Source organism: Polyodon spathula, chromosome 13 (assembly GCF_017654505.1).
Source record: "Polyodon spathula isolate WHYD16114869_AA chromosome 13, ASM1765450v1, whole genome shotgun sequence".
In the NCBI taxonomy this organism is placed as follows: Eukaryota; Metazoa; Chordata; class Actinopteri; order Acipenseriformes; family Polyodontidae; genus Polyodon; species Polyodon spathula.
Genome location: NC_054546.1, coordinates 44,612,778 through 44,629,264, shown reverse-complemented (window position 1 = coordinate 44,629,264; position 16,487 = coordinate 44,612,778). Strand labels below are relative to the sequence as shown.

Below are 16,487 nucleotides of genomic sequence, written 5' to 3'. Positions count from 1 at the left end.
TCTGAGCTGAGTTATTTAGAGATCTGTATGAACAGGGGTTTATTTAGAGATCTCCTAATGACAGTTCAGTGTACCATGCTAGCAAAACATTTATATATGTAAATCAGTTTGAGATATCTCATTTTTAGATCTCAAAGTTAAATTAGAATATCTTCTAAATTTGGTTTATTTACAGATATCTCAAATAAAATACATCTGAAAATAATTTACAGATGTCTAAGTATTTAAAGATATCTTAAAATGCAATTTGAGATCTCTCTAAATGTGCTTGCAGTAGACTGGTGTGTCGTGCCTGTGCTGCAGTTTAACCACAAGGACCAAGAAAACGAAAGTAAATGCGGTTTGTCCCGGTTGAGAGACATGTGACTAAGAACTTCCATTGTCAGATCCGCTGATTCGGGAGTGACAGAAAATTCCAGCTCGTTTCTGGTTGTTCCCCGACACTGCAGGACGCTTGCTCACAGCGGGGTGATGGTAAAGACATATCTGTAGACTGCGTAACTGCGTGAGTATGATCTGCTGTTCGCGCTGCCAGCTGATTGTGTAAAGGTAATATGTATTGGGTTATACGCCGGGAGTGATTTCAGCAGCGCATTGCATTGTATTTGAAATCAAAACTAGTATATTTTCCTGTATAATTTGCGTTGCGTTCTGTGTGCTATTATAACTTACTTAACCGGTTGCCTCCATGCTTTTACCAAGCTTCTCAGTACGTGAAAGGTACGTAACCCGCCTGATGCAATTCTTTCACGTTGCCTAAGAAACCTTCCTCCTACACTGAAAACTCAGTTCTAGTTTGAAGACTGGAATACTTTGTCAGGGTAACCAGTCAGCGTACAGGCAGCAGGTGGACGTGTTTCCCTCGGTCTGAAGGCAGTGGTTATCGTGGATGCTGCAGCCTGGACACTTTATCAGGTCCTGCATATCTCTGTATGGGAGATAGTCGTCGACCCCCCCACCCACTCCTCCCATTGTTACTACAGCAACGGCGCCGGAGCCTTTCTAAAAGTCGGGGTGGGGGTTCGGTGTGAACAATCCCCCACTCCCCCCAACTAATTTCTATACATTGAATTTCAATAGCTTTGCACGACGAGATACATTTTCAGCACTAATATATATATAAAGGCTATATTTGCATCCTGAGCCATTCGAAAAAAAAGGCATAATCCCACAGTAGTGATGTCAAAAAGTTATAATTCCTCTAATATACTTGAGCTTTGAGCCATTCGACTCTACAAGACCATCACTTTCAATTGAAACACAAAATGTCTCGTTTTCAATCATTCGACCACCCACAGTACAGAAATGTTCATTAATGATCAACAAAATGAGAATGTTAAAAAAAAAAATAGTAATGCTGTAAAGCTAGCATTCGTATCTCAGAAACTGGAGAGGAATGGGAAATTAAAACAAGGTAAAGACAATCATCCAAGTAAAGCTGAAGCACAACGTATTAAGTACATAGACATCTGTACAGCACTGAAACACTATGCTTAAAAAAACAACAACACTGTATTGCTGAACATCGTCTTCTTTAATATTAGCATCACAAGGCTATCCATGTATTTATATACACACACACACTGTACTGTGCAAAAGTTTTAGGCAGGTGTGAAAAAATGCTGTAAAGTAAGAATGCTTTCAAAAATAGACATGTTAATAGATTATATTTATCAATTAACTAAATGCAAAGTGAGTGAACAGAAGAAAAATCTACATCAAATCCATGTTTGGTGTGACCACCCTTTGCCTTCAAAACAGCATCAATTCTTCTAGGTACACTTGCACAAAGTTAGGGATTTTGTAGGCATATAGTCAGGTGTATGAGTAAACAATTATACCAAACAGGTGCTAATGATCATCAATTCAATATGTAGGTTGAAACACAATCACTAACTGAAACAGAAACAGCTGTGTAGGAGGAATACAACTGGGTGAGGAACAGCCAAACTCAGCTAAGAAGGTGAGGTTGCTGAAAACAGTTTACTGTCAAAAGTCATACACCATGGCAAGACTGAGCACAGCAACAAGACACAAGGTAGTTATACTGCATCAGTAAGGTCTCTCCCAGGCAGAAATTTCAAGGCAGACAGGGGTTTCCAGATGTGCTGTCCAAGCTCTTTTGACGAAGCACAAAATAACGGGCAACGTTGAGGACTGTAGACGCAGTGGTCGGCCAAGGAATCTTACTGCAGCAGATGAAAGACACATCATGCTTACTTCCCTTCTCAATCGGAAGATGTCCAGCAATACCATCAGCTCAGAATTGGCAGAAAACAGTGGGACCCTGGTACACCCATCTACTGTCCGGAGAAGTCTGGTCAGAAGTGGCCTTCATGGAAGACTTGCGGCCAAAAAGCCATACCTCCAACGTGGAAACAAGGCCAAGGGACTCAACTATGCACAAAATTTTTGCAAATGGAGTTGGGGGTTTCGTCAGAATTAATGGTCTCTTCAGTGCTGAGAAGTACAGGCAGATACTTATCCATCATGCAATACCATCAGGGAGGCATCTGATTGGCCCCAGATGTATTCTAAAGCATGACAACGACCCCAAACATACAGCGAAAGTTATTAAGAACTATTTTCAGCTTAAAGAAGAAGAAGGAGTCCTGGAAATGATGGTATGGCCCCCACAGAGCCCTGATCTCAACATCGTCAAGTCTGTCTGGGATTACAGAAGAGAGAGAAGCAGCTGAGGCTGCCTAAATCCACAGAAGAACTGTGGTTAGTTCTCCAAGATGTTTGGGCCAACCTACTTGCCAAGTTCCTTCAAAAACTGTGTGTATGCAAGTGTACCTAGAAGAATTGATGCTGTTCTGAAGGCAAAGGGTGGTCACACCAAATATTGATTTAATGTAGATTTTTCTTCTGTTCACTCACTTTGCATTTAGTTAATTGATAAATCTAAACTATTAACATGTCTATTTTTGAAATCATTCTTACTTTACAGCATTTTTTCACACCTGCCTAAAACTTTTGCACAGTACTGTGTATGTGTGTGTGTGTGTGTGTATACATATATATATATATATATATATATATATATATATATATATATATATATATATATACACATAGTACCAGTCAAAAGTTTGAGTACACTTGCTGGATTTTTTCCTAATTGACAATGTTTTACGTCGTAGACATTTCTGAAAATACTTACCAATGTTCAAGAAAATTGAAAATTGTCTCTAAATCATCGATTCCTCAAAATAGCCACCCTTTGCCTTAATAACCACCTCACAAACAAGAGGCATTCAGTTAACAAGTTTCAGCAGGAAATCACCCGACATGTCTTCTCAGCTCTTCTGCAGCAATTCCCAGAGATGTAGGGCACTTCGTTGTAGCTTTGCTTTGACTCTTCTGTCCAGTTCGTCCCATACAAATTCTATGGGATTGAGGTCTGGAGACTGGGCAGGCCAGGTCATTACTTTGAGGTGTGTTTCGGGTGATTATCTTGCTGAAGAATGAAGGACTACCCAACTAGCCGTGGAATGGCATGCCTCTGAAGTATGCAATGATAGCCATGCTGGTTGAGCTTGCCATGGACTTGGTAAAGATCACCAACTCTGTCACCAGCAAAGCAACCCCAGACCATGCCACTGCCTCCTCCATGCTCGAAAGTGGGAACCACACATGCAGAACTCATGCACTCACCCTCTCTGTGTCTTACAAATACTTGGCGGTTGGACCCAAATATTTCAAATTTTGGCTCATCGGTCCATAAGACTGACTTCCACTCCTCAAACATCCAGTTTTTGTGTTTTTTGGCCCAGGCAAGTCTCTTCCTCTTATTCTGCACTCTTAACAATGGTTTATTTGCAGCAATTCTTCCTGTTAGGCCAACTTCACACAATCTCCTCTGAACAGTTGATGTTGAAACATCTGTACTTCTAGTAGCATTTAGCTGAGCTTGTATTTCAGGGGCAATTAATCACCGGTTTAGTAGACTTGTGATTCAAATAAACTTGTTCTGTGATTTTGAGGTCACCCTTGGCCTGCCTGACTTTGTTCAGTCCTCATGAGTGCCAATTTCTTCAAATCGTTTGATGGTCTTGGCCACAACTGTTACAGACACTTGCAAAGTTCTTGTGATTTGTCTTAAAGATGGACCTTCATTTCTTAAATGGCAAAAACTGAGCGTATTTTGCCATTTTCTGCTCCCTTACATTCAGGAATGACAAACTTGTGCCTATGCTACCTATATTTATAGTAATCTTGGACCCTCATCTGTTAAAAATAATTGGTGACAAAAGTTTAATTAGGTAACATGCTAGTTAACTCAGAGAACATCTAACAAAGACACTTTTATACTTAAGCCAGTGTTCTAACACCGTGTTATACACATTTCAGACTTTTAACTGACCTGGGCTTCAGACTGAAATCCCTTTGCTTTGGGTGACCATTTAATTGAAATTGACAAGATTTACATTTTCATTTAAAAATTTAATTTTTGAATGCAATTCACTTATGATTATCAGCTTATATAAGCACACGTATCATACAATGAAATATTAAGTGTTTATAGACAAGTTTATACAGTTAAAAGCATAGATGATCATGAAAAACCTGGTTTCAAGCAGATGTACTCAAACTTTTGACTGGTACTGTATATATATATATATATATATATATATATATATATATATATATATATATAAATAGTTACAGGAAAACAATTCCATCTCAGGTTTCTGACACAGTGATGCTACACTGTTTCTTGGTATTGTGTGTGACACGGTGATGCTACACTGTTTCATGGTATCGTGTGTGTGACACGGTGATGCTACACTGTTTCATGGTATCGTGTGTGTGACACGGTGATGCTACACTGTTTCATGGTATCGTGTGTGTGACACGGTGATGCTACACTGTTTCATGGTATCGTGTGTGTGACACGGTGATGCTACACTGTTTCATGGTATCGTGTGTGTGACACGGTTGCTACACTGTTTCATGGTATCGTGTGTGTGACACGGTGATGCTACACTGTTTCACGGTATCGTGTGTGACACGGTGATGCTACACTGTTTCACGGTATCGTGTGTGACACGGTGATGCTACACTGTTTCACGGTATCGTGTGTGACACGGTGATGCTACACTGTTTCATGGTACGTGTGTGTGACACGGTTGCTACACTGTTTCATGGTATCGTGTGTGTGACACGGTGATGCTACACTGTGGTATCGTGTGTGTGACACGGTATGCTACACTGTGTGTGTGTGACACGGTGATGCTACACTGTTTCATGGTATCGTGTGTGTGACACGGTGATGCTACACTGTTTCATGGTATCGTGTGTGTGACACGGTGATGCTACACTGTTTCATGGTATCGTGTGTGTGACACGGTTGCTACACTGTTTCACGGTCGTGTGTGACACGGTGATGCTACACTGTTTCACGGTATCGTGTGTGACACGGTGATGCTACACTGTTTCACGGTATCGTGTGTGACACGGTGATGCTACACTGTTTCACGGTATCGTGTGTGACACGGTGATGCTACACTGTTTCATGGTATCGTGTGTGACACGGTGATGCTACACTGTTTCATGGTATCGTGTGTGTGACACGGTGATGCTACACTGTTTCACGGTATCGTGTGTGTGACACGGTGATGCTACACTGTTTCACGGTATCGTGTGTGACACGGTGATGCTACACTGTTTCATGGTATCGTGTGTGTGACACGGTGATGCTACACTGTTTCATGGTATCGTGTGTGTGACACGGTGATGCTACACTGTTTCATGGTATCGTGTGTGTGACACGGTGATGCTACACTGTTTCATGGTATCGTGTGTGTGACACGGTGATGCTACACTGTTTCATGGTATCGTGTGTGACACGGTGTGCTACACTGTTTCGGTGACACGGTGATGCTACACTGTTTCACGGTATCGTGTGTGACACGGTGATGCTACACTGTTTCATGGTATCGTGTGTGTGACACGGTGATGCTACACTGTTTCATGGTATCGTGTGTGTGACACGGTGATGCTACACTGTTTCATGGTATCGTGTGTGACACGGTGATGCTACACTGTTTCATGGTATTGTGTGTGTAACACGGTGATGCTACATTGCGTGCTTGGAGTCAGCCCAGCTCTGTAACTGTCAGTGGCAGTGTTGTGATAGAAATACAATTGAACAGAAGCGGAGCCATGCTGAATATAACCCTGTGTCTTGACTGTCCCAGCTGCAGCTCAGGAGTTCCCTGGACAGGCTTCCCTGGGGGAACCATGCAGCCAAAACGCAAACCATGGGCTTTCTTCACATTGATCACTGGTGAGTGCACTGAAGGAAAGGTCCCATGTACAAGGCTCTGTTGTACATAGTAGTGTTTTTCTATGAGAGTTAGATAGAAGTTCTCTTTTGCTGAAAGGGTTTAGTTGTTTGGTCAAATTGCATGGCTAACAACATCCTATTTTCTTAGGCACTTCTAATTGGTAGTGGCCTTGGGATAAAAAAACACACCCTGCCCTGCTTTGAAATGACAGCTCCTTGGTGTTTGTGCCTCTGCTTTGATCTCAAAGACCACTAGAAAAGAGCAAGCTAAACCCACGCTGGATCAGAGCTGCTGACAAAGCCTGCCTGTCTCTAGCTTAACACGGTTAAATACAGCCTGTCTCTTGCGTAACACAGTTAAATAAAGCCTGTCTCTTGCTAGCAGTGTCCCTGGTTTGACACAGTTAAATAAAGCCTGTCTCTTGCTAGCAGTGTCCCTGGTTTGACACAATTAAATAAAGCCTGTCTCTTGCTAGCAGTGTCCCTGGTTTGACACAGTTAAATAAAGCCTGTCTCTTGCTAGTAGTGTCCCTGGTTTGACACAGTTAAATAAAGCCTGTCTTTTGCTAGCAGTGTCCCTGGTTTGACACAGTTAAATACAGCCTGTCTCTTACTAGCAGTGTCCCTGGTTTGACACAGTCTTGTTCTGTCTGCAACGTGTTGATGTTTATGCCAGTGTGTTCAATGTGGCTTGGTTTCCTTTGTGCTGCATGTTAAGTCAAGTGTTTGTACAGCAGAGGCTGTCTGTGTTTTATGAGATCAGTCATGAAGATTCAGGGTATTACATTATTTAAGAATCAGCCTCTTGGTTTGACCACACAAGTAAATTACCTGTAGAGCATTTTCTATATAGAAAAACAAAGAAGCAATTAAAAGGCTATTTATGCCTGTGAAGGATAGGCTGCAACAGGAAGCTGCATTGCTGAAAGGTTGGCTGCAACAGGAAGCTGCATTAGTGAAGGATAGGCTGCAACAGGAAGCTGCATTGCTGAAGGGTTGGCTGCAACAGGAAGCTGCATTAGTGAAGGATAGGCTGCAACAGGAAGCTGCATTGCTGAAGGGTTGGCTGCAACAGGAAGCTGCATTAGTGAAGGATAGGCTGCAACAGGAAGCTGCATTGCTGAAGGGTTGGCGGCAACAGGAAGCTGCATTAGTGAAGGATAGGCTGCAACAGGAAGCTGCATTGCTGAAGGGTTGGCTGCAACAGGAAACTGCATTACTGAAGGATAGGCTGCAACAGGAAGCTGCATTAGTGAAGGATAGGCTGCAACAGGAAGCTGCATTAGTGAAGGATAGGCTGCAACAGGAAGCTGCATTGCTGAAGGGTTGGCTGCAACAGGAAGCTACATTAGTGAAGGATAGGCTGCAACAGGAAGCTGCCGCTGATCTCTTGAGTTCCCTGATGCCTCTGCAGGAGTACTCTCAGTGCTGCCTCCCCTGGCGATGTCATCGAAGGACATGTGCAGATATCTGTACCCCCTGGAAAGTGAGCTGAGATACAGTAGCAGGCTCCAGTTCACAGTAAGTTCACTGATAGGTTCTCAAACGATGAAGACACATTTCATTTAAACACTACAGCATTTCAAAGTGGATTGGGAACTTGAAAGTGAATGCATTCACCCAAATCTCTTTGATTTGTTGTTTTAAATCTGCCCCAAACTGTGGAATGGCTTTAGCGCTGTTTTACTTTTTTATTGTTTTTTTCTTCATGTATTTATCGCACACCAAGAAAACTCTGTTGAAATGAAGTGGTTCAGTCACACACAGCCTCAAGCACATCCAATACTGTTACCAGCTGCAGTGTGAAATCTCAACAGAAAATTAATTTATTACAAGAATGATATTACTGTTGAGATGAAGTGGTTCAGTCACACGCAGCCTCAAGCACATCCAATACTGTTACCACACCCACATGTGAAATCTGAACAGAAAATTAATTGACCTCTTTCCCTTTGTTTTCTAAACAGAAACACAATTTTCCCATCAATTATACCATCCTTGTCCATCACGAGGAGGTCTTGAGAGTATCCAACATCACCAGATTGTCTGTGAGTTTTTGTTCCCACTATATATCATTTATGTAGCTTTGTCTGCCGTCAATAACGGTGGGTTGCATCATCCTTTATATATAAGAGAGTTTCATCCCTCAAGCACAAGACATGCACAGCATTTCAAATACAAGCAATTTCCACATATGGTTTCTAATAAGTAGTTTAATTTATTTCTGCAAGTGTAGCTCTGTTATATGCTATTATTAAGCAGATAATATACTGTGAGAGTAGAAGACTGGATGACATGACTCCAGTTGTTTTCATTCTTGCAGGATAAGTTTTTGCCAGTGCGCTAAGAACAGATGTTGTCAAAAATGCACTCAATCCTCACACACAAGAAGAAGAAAAGACAGAAATTGATACACAAATCCTCCACTCTTCTGGGTTTGATATAAACCATTTATTGTGCAGTATACTTTAATACAGATTATACAATAGTCTTACACAGCAGTATGCCTAGTAAGTGTTTTACTGAGTGTGTTTACATGCCCTGGTTGAATATACATTCATGCTTTTAGTTATAAAGGGGTGGAAATCGTACATTGATCCAGAAGCTGACGAGCTTCCCTGTGTTCTGCAGGCATCACTGAAGAGCAGAGGGGAGGAAGACATTGCGGGCAGCCTCCAGAGAATATGGCTGTACATCAACAAAGAGGTTGTGAAGAAGATCCGCATGGTGCTTCCAGAGCAGCACCCCTCCCGGCGCTACATCTCAGACCTTGAAGGCCTGTTGAAATTAATTGAAATGCATTTCCCTCAGTCTGAGGTGCGTGCAGCACAGGGGGACTGCGAGCCCTTCCTCCCACAGTTCTGTGTTGCTCTTTGGCACTCAGGAGTGGAGTTCACAATCTGCTTCTGCACTCCAGTATTAATCAGCCAGTGGTGGTTTGGTCTATCGTTAGTGTTCCTGGGAAATGTCATCAGGTTATTAAACATAAATTGTAGAATTTGTAGAATTTTTTTCTGAATCGTTTCCCTGTGTCCTTGGATCCTCAAGGGAGGGTAGCGGCATACAGAGCTTGAGTCTCTGTGTTAGACTGTAGAGAGGGAGCTTGAGTCTCTGTGTTAGACTGTAGAGAGAGGGAGCTTGAGTCTCTGTGTTAGACTGTAGAGAGAGGGAGCTTGAGTCTCTGTGTTAGACTGTAGAGAGAGGGAGCTTGAGTCTCTGTGTTAGACTGTAGAGAGAGGGAGCTTGAGTCTCTGTGTTAGACTGTAGAGAGAGGGAGCTTGAGTCTCTGTGTTAGACTGTAGAGAGAGGGAGCTTGAGTCTCTGTGTTAGACTGTAGAGAGAGGGAGCTTGAGTCTCTGTGTTAGACTGTAGAGAGAGGGAGCTTGAGTCTCTGTGTTAGACTGTAGAGAGAGGGAGCTTGAGTCTCTGTGTTAGACTGTAGAGAGAGGGAGCTTGAGTCTCTGTGTTAGACTGTAGAGAGAGAGCTTGAGTCTCTGGAGCTGTGTTAGACTGTAGAGAGGGAGCTTGAGTCTCTGTGTTAGACTGTAGAGAGAGGGAGCTTGAGTCTCTGTGTTAGACTGTAGAGAGAGGGACTGTAGAGAGAGGGAGCTTGAGTCTCTGTGTTAGACTGTAGAGAGAGGGAGCTTGAGTCTCTGTGTTAGACTGTAGAGAGAGGGAGCTTGAGTCTCTGTGTTAGACTGTAGAGAGAGGGAGCTTGAGTCTCTGTGTTAGACTGTAGAGAGAGAGGGAGCTTGAGTCTCTGTGTTAGACTGTAGAGAGAGAGGGAGCTTGAGTCTCTGTGTTAGACTGTAGAGAGAGAGGGAGCTTGAGTCTCTGTGTTAGACTGTAGAGAGAGGGAGCTTGAGTCTCTGTGTTAGACTGTAGAGAGAGGGAGCTTGAGTCTCTGTGTTAGACTGTAGAGAGAGGGGGAGCTTGAGTCTCTGTGTTAGACTGTAGACAGACTGTGATTTGTTTGCCTCTATTTCCAGGAATGGGAATTTCCTGAACTTCTCCAGGAGGTCTATGATGCGCTGATGAATCGAGAGCCAGCGCTGTGGAAGAAGGTGAAGCCGAAAGCGCTCCTTGATAACTGCTGCAAGACCATGAAGCTGCTCTTTGAGTGTGAGTGGCTCCTTTGTGTGTATTGTGTGGCTGTGTGGTCAAACGGAACAAGGGGATTGTCTTTCAAGTTCTTTACCAGAAATCTGTTATTTGACATTTGGAAATGTGTGTACTTGTTTTGGTTCTGCTGGAACATGTTGAATAGTGTGTGTATGTGTCACTGTCACTGTGTGTGTGTGCATGCGTATGTGTGTGTCACTATCACTGTCAATGTGCATGCATGTGTCACTGTGTGTGCGTCACTGTCACTATCGCTGTCACAGTGTGTGTGTGTGTGAGCATGTGCATGCCTGCGTGCTGATCCCTCCAGCGTGTGTTTTCACTCAGCAGTCCCCGGGAATCTGGGAATGTCAGGCAGAAAGTGGTATTAGCAGTTAAAGGTGGGGGCTGCTGTGTGCCACACCATGGAAACATGCTTAAATTCAGTCTGAGAGCCGGCTGGATCCCACACAGCTGGACACAGCTGACACTCCAGAGAGGACTGTGCAGCACTTGAAACATAATGCCAATAAGCACAAAGCTGCATTGAGACACTGTGCTCTCCCTCCTGCAGGTGACTGGAATGGAAGAAGACAGACGTCTGCCCACTGAAGACAGAATGCTTTTACTATCCTGTATTTATGTGTCTCTGCCAGAAACCAAGCCGCTAAAAACCACCACTGCTAAGCTTTAGTTTTGGGTTATTTTCAGTTTTTTAGATTAATTAACCCTGCTTTGCATTATTATATTGTAATACTATTATTAGTGTTTATGTATATCATATTGTATATTTCTGGCAAAATGAGAGCTGCATCCAAAATGTTTTTTTGTTTGTTTTAAAAACACCAGCAGGTACACATGTAAATAGTGTATGCTTTATACATATCATTCCTTATGTTAAAATCCCGTACTCTACAATTATGATGCTGCATTGTACAGCGTTTCATGATTGTGTAAATACCAAAATACAAATATATTCCGCATTGAAATGCAACTGAATTGTGGAGCATGAGAACTAAAGACTGGCAGCATTGAAACATGTTTGTTTTTTACATGGTTAGACTCTAGAGATATGATGCAATTAATGCATTTTATTTTGTTTTGGTCAATAATGAATACCTGTACAAGCAACAGGAGGCAGTGTGGTCCAGTGGTTAAAGTCCAGAAGGTCACCAGTTCAAATCCCACCTCTGCCACTGACTGACTCACTGTGTGACCCTGAGCAAGTCACGTCACCTCCTTGTGCTCCATCCTGCAGATGAGATGTTAAATCAGTGTCCTATTGTAAGTGACTCTGCATATAATGTGCAATTCACAGCCTACCTTTGTAAATCGTCTGTGACATTGGTCCACTATGATAGGCGCTATAGAAAAATAAAAATATTATTATTCTAATTGGAGCTAAAAAAGTATCAGAATCTAAACAAACAAACAAACCATCTCTGAATATCTCTGAATGACTTCGCACCTTGGAAACATATGTTACTAATATACCAGGACTTCTTAAACTATATGCAAGGTGCATGTTCTTGTCATTGGAGGGAGATTGTCTGAGTTTGCTTTGTATGGTTTGTGTAATTGCTGGTAAACCACAGGCACTGTGCAGTATGAGGATTGCTGAATTATTGTACTGGTGTACCAGGGTCCATTCTATCCTAATGGTTGAACAGGTTGGTCACGTGTCATTTTAAATGTTTCGATAGCCAGTATCCACAGAGGTATCAAGTACAAGGAATGTATAGTGACTGGTCAGTATCAGTAATGTATTCATATTTTACTCCTGGTTTCCAGTCACTACTAGAACTACTCAAGTATATAGCTGTGCAATGTATTATTAACATTGACAGGTAGGTCATTCAAGAGTATGAGGATCTCTTAATACACACGCTACTGGGAATTGTGTTCTGCACGTGGATATTTCAACAGTGTAATGCCACTGAGAAACTACAGTAAAGAGCTTGATAAAGAGCGTTGTGTGTTTACTGTCATTAATGATTCCCACGCATGACAATCTGCAACAATACAATCAAGCTTCTGGTTTCATATTTACTGCACCCCCCAGACAACGCTTCTCGTGTCTGTTTACTGCTTTCATTTGTAATCTGGAGAGAGAGTACAGATAATTTAAAAAAGGCTCAAGATCCACATACCTATATAAAAACTATACGAATGATTCAAATCCTGGATAAATGATACAAATTCGTCCCAAGCAAAAAATACAACGTCAGCAGGCGTTTCTTTTTTTACAGTGTGAAAAGAGAGAATTTTGTCCGCGGCTACGTTCCGTAGTGGGAGTCTGCTTGTTGACATCAGTCAGGAACGCGTAACAGAAGTAACGCGAAGTGAATAGAGGTGTCTGGTCGATTTTATTGAATATAAACTGCAGTCATGTCTGCTAAGACTGGCATTCGGATCCCGAGCAGGCTGCCTCTGTTACTCACCCACGAAGGGGTCCTGCTGCCGGGCTGTACAATGCGTCTCAGCGTGGATACCTGCAGAAACATGCAGCTGGTCAAAGGTCGGCTACTGCGGGGCACCTCCTTGAAAAGCACCATCATCGGGGTGATCCCCAATACCCGGGACCCCGAGCACGACACGGACGAGCTGCCCGCATTGCACAGGTAACGCGAACGCAAACACCGACGTGAAGTCCTGTCCATTTGTTGTCTAGCACTTTCTAGAACAATACATTTCAGGTGTGTTAGTTGTAGTGTATTGGTATGCACAGGTATTTAAGTAACCCCGAAGTGGGAGGGTGGGTTATTAAAATATCACCTGTACTTTGCGGTTTACAGTGGGTTAAACATTTTAACAACAGAACTTAACAGGAAATTATATTTCAGAAAACTTTCGAATGTGCTTCACGAGTGGACTTTGGACTACTTGCGCTGTGTGTTTACACAGCCAGTACCCAGCCAACTGTCCTGACAGCACAGCGGCGCAGCCCAGGAGTCTGTGTGGGTCTAGTGTGGCTCGCTGTACCCTGAGCAGTGACGATCTGCACACACAAACCGTGACCTGGCGTGAAAGAGCACTTATCAGTGAGATTCACTCACTTACCCAGCGATTCAGAACGCAGTATTTGTTTTGTTATTGTTAAGAAATTCTCTTAGAAACATGAATCAGCAATCTAAATTAGTGGTCATGGTCAGGAATACATGGAAATAATAATAATACAAATAGCATCATTAATTAATAAAGTTCAATTAGTGGAACTGTGGTGCAGGTGGTTGGCAGTAACTGGCTGAACTCTCTCCCCAGGGTTGGCACAGCAGGTATCGCGGTGCAGGTGGTTGGCAGTAACTGGCCGAAGCCCCACTACACGCTGCTGATCACTGGGCTGTGCCGGTTCCGCACGCTGCAGCTGCTGAAGGACCGCCCCTACGCAGTGGGGGAGGTGGAACAGCTGGACCAGCTGGAGCAGCATGCCAGCCAGGCCCTGTTGGAGGGGGAGCTGGGAGAGCAGTTCTACAAGCATGCTGTGCAGGTACTGACACACACACACACACACACACGCTGTGCAGGTACACACACACACACACACACGCTGTGCAGGTACTGACACACACACACACGCTGTGCAGGTACTGACACACACACACATGCTGTTCAGGTACTGACACATACACACACATGCTGTGCAGGTACTGACACACACACACACACGCTGTGCAGCTACTGACACACACACACACACACACTGTGCAGGTACTGACACACACACACACACTGTGCAGGTACTGACACACACACACACACACTGTGCAGGTACTGATTCACACACACACACACATGCTGTGCAGGTACTGACACATACACACACACACACACACACACACATGCTGTGCAGGTACTGACACACACACACACACGCTGTGCAGGTACAGACACACACACACACACACACACGCTGTGCAGCTACTGACACACACACACACACACACACACACACACACACACACACACACACACACACACACACACACACACACACACACACACACACACACGCTGTGCAGCTACTGACACACACACACACACACACTGTGCAGGTACTGATTCACACACACACACACAGTCATGCTGTGCAGGTACTGACACATATACACACACACACACAGACATGCTGTGCAGGTACTGACACACACACACACACACGCTGTGCAGCTACTGACACACACACACTGTGCAGGTACTGACACACACACACACACACTGTGCAGGTACTGATACACACACACACACACTCTGTGCAGGTACTGACACACACACACACATGCTGTGCAGGTACTGACACACACACACACATGCTGTGCAGGTACTGGCACATACACACACACACAGACATGCTGTGCACGTACTGACACACACACACACACACACGCTGTGCAGGTACTGACACACACACACACACACACACACACACACACACACACACACACACACACACACACACTGTGCAGGTACTGACGCACACACACACACTGTGCAGGTACTGACTCACACACACACACACACACACATGCTGTGCAGGTACTGACACACACACACACACACACACTCTGTGCAGGTACTGACACACACACACTGGACACATTCATGTCATGTTTGTCCCGTCTGATGATCAGGGCCAGCTCTCAGAGGTGAACCCGACCCCTACTCTGTCCCGCAGCCTATTATTAGAAATAAAAACCCTCTGTCAAGAGTCTAAAAGTAAGCACAGTAATATTAACTAGGAAGTCCTGTGCTCCAACTGAAGTATACTCTTAGTATTCCCCTGCACTCACTCAGTTCATTCTGATGCAAGACTGCTGCTCCTCTCTGTCCTTCACAGCTGGTGGACATGCTGGACATGTCTGTCCCCGTGGTTGCCAAGCTGCGGCGTCTGTTGGACAGTTTGCCCAAAGAGACTCTGCCGGACATGCTGACGTCCATGATCCGCACGTCCAACAGTGAGAAATTGCAGGTGAACATCAGAGAGTTTTGCAATAAACTGCTGCTTCATTTTACACAGAAATATGTATTACTGTAGGAGCTTTCACAGCAGTTCCATTCCCAGCGTGCATGCCCTGTTCCACTACATAAGCATATTGTAAATATCCGCAAAGTGCAGATTCCTTGTAACTCTCAACACTGTGTGTGTGTGGCTGTCCTCAGATCCTGGACGCAGTGGGGCTGGAGGAGAGGTTTAAGAAGCTCATCCCTCTGCTGACCCGGCAGATCGAGGGCCTGAAGCTCCTGCAGAAGACCAGGAAACCACGGCAGGACGAGGATAAGACGGTGGGTCTGCATATTGATTAATATTATTCCACGGTACACTGTAGGAGAGGATTTTACATTTTAAAATATGCATCCAGATATATACATAAGCAATGTTAAAGAATCAACAGCAATGACAGGTATAGGCAGTGCTGCAGAACAGTCGGTTCTCACCCAGTGAAAAGCATGTGATCTCAGTCAGTTTCTTCCTTCGTTCTAGGTGGTAGCTATCCGCCCAATCCGCAAAATCGGACATTTTCCAGGTGGGCAGTTTTCCCTGGACACTACTGAGGAGGAGGAGGAGGAGGAGGACAGCGATGACATTGCCTTGCTGGAGAAGAAGATCAGGAGCACCAGCATGCCGGAGCCGGCTCTGAAAGTCTGTATCAAAGAGATCAAGAGGTACGCTGTGAGTGCGCTCCCTGTGCAGTGAGCTCCACCGAGTGCACTCTGTCTTGCAGTGAGCTCCACCGAGTGCACTCTGTCTTGCAGTGAGCTCCACCGAGTGCACTCTGTCTAGCAATGAGCTCCACCGAATGCACTCTGTCTTGCAGTGAGCTCCACCGAGTGCACTCTATCTAGCAGTGAGCTCCACCTAATGCACTCTGTCTTGCAGTGAGCTCCACTGAGTGCACTCCCCGTGGAATGCACGTCAGAGCCTCAAAAAGAACAGCTGACTACCTATCTGAATCCCTTCCGGCAATCACTATGTGTCAGCTAAAAGCAGTGAGCAGCCACAAGCACAGACAGATCTGGAGTGCAACCAAAGTATATAAAGAGATGCGTTGCCACAGTAATCCCAGCTAGTGTGTGCCTGGATTCGAATATGTGT

The 16,487-nt window shown here is 44.1% G+C and overlaps 2 protein-coding genes across 4 annotated transcripts in view; both read left to right on the top strand.

Annotated features, from left to right (window-relative positions):
* The first annotated feature begins 387 nt into the window (after positions 1-387).
* On the top strand, positions 388-11,595 carry LOC121325342 (interleukin-34-like). 3 transcript variants are annotated; one of them, XM_041267771.1, is made up of 7 exons: positions 388-505; positions 6,207-6,295; positions 7,710-7,816; positions 8,263-8,343; positions 8,927-9,001; positions 10,285-10,417; positions 10,971-11,595. In XM_041267771.1, the coding sequence occupies exons 2-7, from the start codon at positions 6,250-6,252 to the stop codon at positions 11,006-11,008; spliced, it is 480 nt and encodes a 159-aa protein (XP_041123705.1). In that variant the 5' UTR covers positions 388-505; positions 6,207-6,249; the 3' UTR covers positions 11,009-11,595. The 3 variants fall into 3 exon arrangements, with proteins under 3 accessions (XP_041123705.1, XP_041123703.1, XP_041123704.1); XM_041267769.1 differs by having other exon boundaries at positions 8,927-9,112; XM_041267770.1 differs by having other exon boundaries at positions 388-549; positions 8,927-9,112.
* Positions 11,596-12,682: 1,087 nt separating this feature from the next.
* The window catches only part of lonp2 (lon peptidase 2, peroxisomal), a 28,983-nt gene continuing 25,178 nt past the window's right edge, over positions 12,683-16,487 (top strand). The window contains exons 1-5 of the mRNA XM_041267713.1: positions 12,683-13,017; positions 13,658-13,883; positions 15,231-15,362; positions 15,554-15,676; positions 15,876-16,057. Coding sequence (XP_041123647.1) covers positions 12,785-13,017; positions 13,658-13,883; positions 15,231-15,362; positions 15,554-15,676; positions 15,876-16,057 — 896 coding nt within the window. The 5' untranslated portion in view covers positions 12,683-12,784. The remainder of the gene's footprint in view (positions 13,018-13,657; positions 13,884-15,230; positions 15,363-15,553; positions 15,677-15,875; positions 16,058-16,487) is intronic.

Excerpts from the sequence above, each read along its gene's own strand:
- LOC121325342 (XM_041267769.1), top strand. The coding sequence starts at position 6,250 with ATGCAGCCAAAACGCAAACCATGGGCTTTCTTCACATTGATCACTG. Across the intron at positions 6,296-7,709 it reads TTTCTTCACATTGATCACTG|GAGTACTCTCAGTGCTGCCT; the intron begins GTGAGTGCACTG and ends ATGCCTCTGCAG. Across the intron at positions 10,418-10,970 it reads CATGAAGCTGCTCTTTGAGT|GTGACTGGAATGGAAGAAGA; the intron begins GTGAGTGGCTCC and ends TCCCTCCTGCAG.